General features: G+C 37.0%; 1 protein-coding gene across 1 annotated transcript in view; it reads right to left on the minus strand.

Moving 5' to 3' along the window:
- Positions 1–4,386, minus strand: part of LOC107749025 (epithelial-stromal interaction protein 1) — a 29,461-nt gene that overhangs the window by 3,213 nt on the left and 21,862 nt on the right. The window contains 1 exon segment of the mRNA XM_074560211.1: positions 3,684–3,868. Within this exon segment, the coding sequence (XP_074416312.1) occupies positions 3,684–3,868 (185 nt within the window).

Raw genomic sequence — 4,386 nt, forward strand, 5'->3', positions numbered from 1 at the left:
AAATGGTATTATAGTGTTATACTAAAACTAAAATTAAAATAATGGGGAAACCCCTTAAGATAACATGTAGAAAGAAAAAAATGCATCTTAAGCATGCAGAATAACATAAGTGGACTTAGATCGATTAATTGCCGATTTGAACGATTACGTAATTGTGGCATCCATAATTGTAATCGCGATTCGAAATTCGATTAATTGTGCAGCCCTACCTCCGACATTTACAAATCTTCATTTTGTACTTCTAATTTGTGAACGGTGTTTAATTCGCTTTCTCCTCTGTGCTTCTGTGTCCTACGTCATCCGCTGGAACGCCTCTTCCTCGTTTACGCATGTGCGACAGTTAGCGGAAGCTAGAGATTACAGTTTATAAAGTTGAAAATATTGATATTTTTCTTACAACCCCCATTCACTGCCATTTTAAAGCTTGGAAGAGGCAGGACATTTTTTATATATAACTTGTTGATTGTTTTTGTCTGAAAGAAGAAAGTCATATATACCTATGATGGCATGAGGGTGAGTAAATCATGGGGTAATTTTCATTTTTGGGTGAACTGCACTTTAATGGCTAAAACCTTTGTGAAAACGTATTTTTCTGACTGATGACAGTATTTTCTGATTTATGGAGTAATAAAAAGAGGTATCCAAATACTCTCTATAAACAGCTTTGGCTTTTAAGGGTTAAAATGGTACTAATGGTACTCTCCATAATGGTGCCTAGGATGATGTGGAAAAGAAGAAATCGTTGAATAAAATCGTTATAAAAAAGTATTCTTGTAGCTTCGTAAAATTATGGTTGAACCACTGATTTTAACAATGTCTTTACTACGTTTCTGTGCCTTGACCCTGGTAGGACCCTTGCTGTCTATGCAGGGTCAGAAAGCTCTCGGATTTCATCAAAAATATCTTAATTTGTGTTCCGAAGATGAACGAAGTCTTACGAGTTTGGAATGACATGAGGGTGAGTAATTAATGACAGAATTTTCATTTTTGGGTGAACTATCCCTTTAATATATCAACAAAATGAAACACTGATTTTGAACCTGGCTTTATCCAGTCATCGGATTTCTGTTATGAAAATATATGCAATAATTGCACACAAAATTAGATAATGCCTCATTGCATTATCTAAACTTATCTAAACTTTTCATAGAAAACAATTGGCTTAATTTACTGTGATTGACCAAATGGAGAAACTATGATGATATCTTTTAGTTCATGTTTACTCTATTCCTCTGTAATTTCTTGCCTTAAACAAAAAGCTTCTAATATCTCATCCTTCAGCCTGTTAATCATGGTGTTCATGTACTGAAGCATCATAAGCCAGGGCAGGTCCTATATCTACTGTGAGTAAGCCGAACCGCAGCCAGACGAGAGGTCATTCTGAGACTCTCTTGGTCCAGAGACAAACACATCTAATGTTTCTGGTAATCAGAGACAGAGGTGTGAGTTTGAGAATCGGAGGACCTGGCTGACCCCAAGCCTCAGCTGAGGATACAACCTTTGGTCCTTGCAGTGATTCAGACGTAAGTGATGCTGAACACACAAACATAATGTGTCATTAGGCATCTGAGAAGATATGCAGACTGTTTCATTGTGAATGGCACATTAGTCCCACACCATCATACAGCAGCTCCACACACACAGATGGAAAAGCTGGCCGTAACAGCCACACCTCTAGGCATAAAAAAAAGGTGAAGATCTCCACATGGAGCTAGATTCAGGCTGAATCGGACCATAAGTCATTTGCAAATCCCACTAAGGAGGCTAAAGCAATAAGCGTGAATCATACAATTCCATGCCTTTTGGTCAGAATAGAATAAGCAATAGTTCTCCATTCCCGGATATGAAGTAAATTCAGTATAAGATTGTTTTTTTTGTTTGTTTTTTAAATGATCAATTCATCACATCAAAAGAGAAATGTAAACTCTGCCATTATGTACTCACTGTTATGTTGTTCCAAACTTTTTTCAGTGGAACACAGATGAAGACATTTTAAATCTTCACGCCGTTTTTTCTTTTCTTTTCATTTAACACTGCAAAAAGGACACTATAAAAGCACTAAAAAACTCTCAACTTAAATCATATGGTCATATGAGAACCAATGACATCTTTATGATGGTATTGAAGTCCAACCTCTGCCACTGTTAGGAAAAAATGTGCAAAAAAGGGATACAACAGCTTGTCACTGGGGCAGTACCATTGAAGGGGTAACTTTGCACATTATATACCTCTAAAATGAGCATGTTATACCTTTAAGACATGAACCTTTTAATGGTAAATAGGGTAAAAAGGCTTTTAAAGGCCCAACACAAACGGTTTAGCATGAAAATTTGGACAGGTACATAAAAAATGGAGACGGGCTGAATGAAAATGCAGATTCATTCTCAGTAGATACCGCTTTTAGAAAAGCCTATTAGTTGACCAGTTTTGTTTATTGCACAGAATATTTTTCAACTGAATCTTGGTGTGAATAGGTCTTACTGCCCCAGCGAGCAGACTTAACTAAAACGACTTAAAAAAGTGTTACTTGACATTAAATAACATTAACTGCAATAAAATATAAAAACTTAAAACTGTTTTCTGTTTTTATTTTAGCTAGTTGGCAATATTTTTCATTGTTTTGTAGTTTACGTTGTACTAAAACCAAGTTAAATTTACTAAAACAACTAAAAAATAATAATAAATAACAATTAGACATATTAAAAAAATTAAATAAAAAAACTACACACAATTTCCAAAACTTTACAATTAAAATGAAAAAAATAAAATATAAAAATAAAATCATTCAAAATGTCAATAAAAACTACCTCTACCTCTACCTCTAAAGGTACAGAGTATACTTGATTAGACAGCTAGAAAATAGTTTGCATGTTTGCTTTGATTTGAGAGTGAATAATGACTTGTGTCTGTTCCTCACACAAAGATTTGGCTCCAGAAGCTTTAAAATATAGTACACACATCATATGGACTGCTTTTGTGATGCTTTTTGCACTGACATACAGACATGCTATATGTCTTTTTATGGAAAAGAGCTGCATGAAGATTCTCCCTGTGTGTTCTGCAGAAATAATAACCGCATACGGGTTTACAGCGACATGAGGGTAAGTAAATACTGACTGATTTCATTTTTGGATGAACTATTTCTTTAACCCACACTACAGCAGGGCAAGTCTGAAGACAGAATGGCACATTTCCAAGTAATGACAATGCAGCCAGACTTGATCTGGAAGAGCTAACCAATGTTTTTGTTTCAGCAGTCGCTTCAGACATACAGTTAATGAATCTGTTGTCAGACAGGCATGCCAATAATTCAAGCTTCTTCCAGGCCAAATGAGTTTACTTTACAGCAGGCAATTTGGACCTCAAAACAATCTAGAGTAAAAACACATCAAGCACGCAGCTCGCTGCTAATGAGTTTGTCTCTTACTGACTCATTGACATTAACCTCTCATAACACTGACAGTTTAAATATACAGGGGCATCTAAGAGCATCACGTGTCTGGCGTGCCGGGACATTTTTATTTACACAATGTGTTATGCTGTCCGGCACCGGGGGTGTGAGATCTGTTTAATATCACACACAAGCAGAGGCTTTGAGACGTTTCCAGAGGTGTTGTGAAACGAAACAGACCTAAACACACACAGTGCCATGCAGATACATATAAATCTTGTTTAAGACTCACCATCCTCCTCTTCACAGTCTGTGTGGAGCTGTGATGGGTTGGGCACTGTGGATAAGGCTGTATCCTGCGGTTCGCCGTCATCATCATCCAGCCAGACATTAGTGCTTTCAGGGGTTTGGGTCATGGGTTCAGGCACCCTACCTGAACTACCCGCTTCCAGGCGGTCTAGGTAGGCCATGTTCACCCTGAAGAGAGCAATATGTCATCAGAATGTTTTACAACTTGTTCTGAGCAATGAAATACTCCTACTTGAGTAGTACAGTGGGATTCAGATGTCTACGACCATGTTGAAATCCAAATCTTTCTAATTTAAAACTAACAACACGTAGGATTTCAATACATTTAAAATAAAGAACTGTTTTGCACTGTTTCTAGGGTTCTAACCTTGTGAAAAAGAAATATGCTTAAATGTATTGAATGTGCACTTGAAGTATGCTTAAAATCTTAAAGTGAAGAGTTCATTTGCAAAAACCGATAAACGCCACTTTAAAAAAAAAAAAAAAAGAGCTGATTGTCGTGCATTATTCTCCACATACAGCGCGATCTGAACCCTAAACACGTTTCGTCAAAAAAGCCGGTTTTGTCCACTTTCAAGGCATCGCGAGTTCACGTTTTACTGCAAAAGCCGACAAGCGCCCTTGTTGTTTTTGAACAGAAGCCGATAAGTCAATTTTAGCGAATCAGCACGCTGTATTCAGGTCAG

The sequence above is a fragment of the Sinocyclocheilus rhinocerous genome, unplaced genomic scaffold, assembly GCF_001515625.1.
Source record: "Sinocyclocheilus rhinocerous isolate Xijiao unplaced genomic scaffold, SAMN03320098_v1.1 scaffold2245, whole genome shotgun sequence".
Lineage (NCBI taxonomy): Eukaryota > Metazoa > Chordata > Actinopteri > Cypriniformes > Cyprinidae > Sinocyclocheilus > Sinocyclocheilus rhinocerous.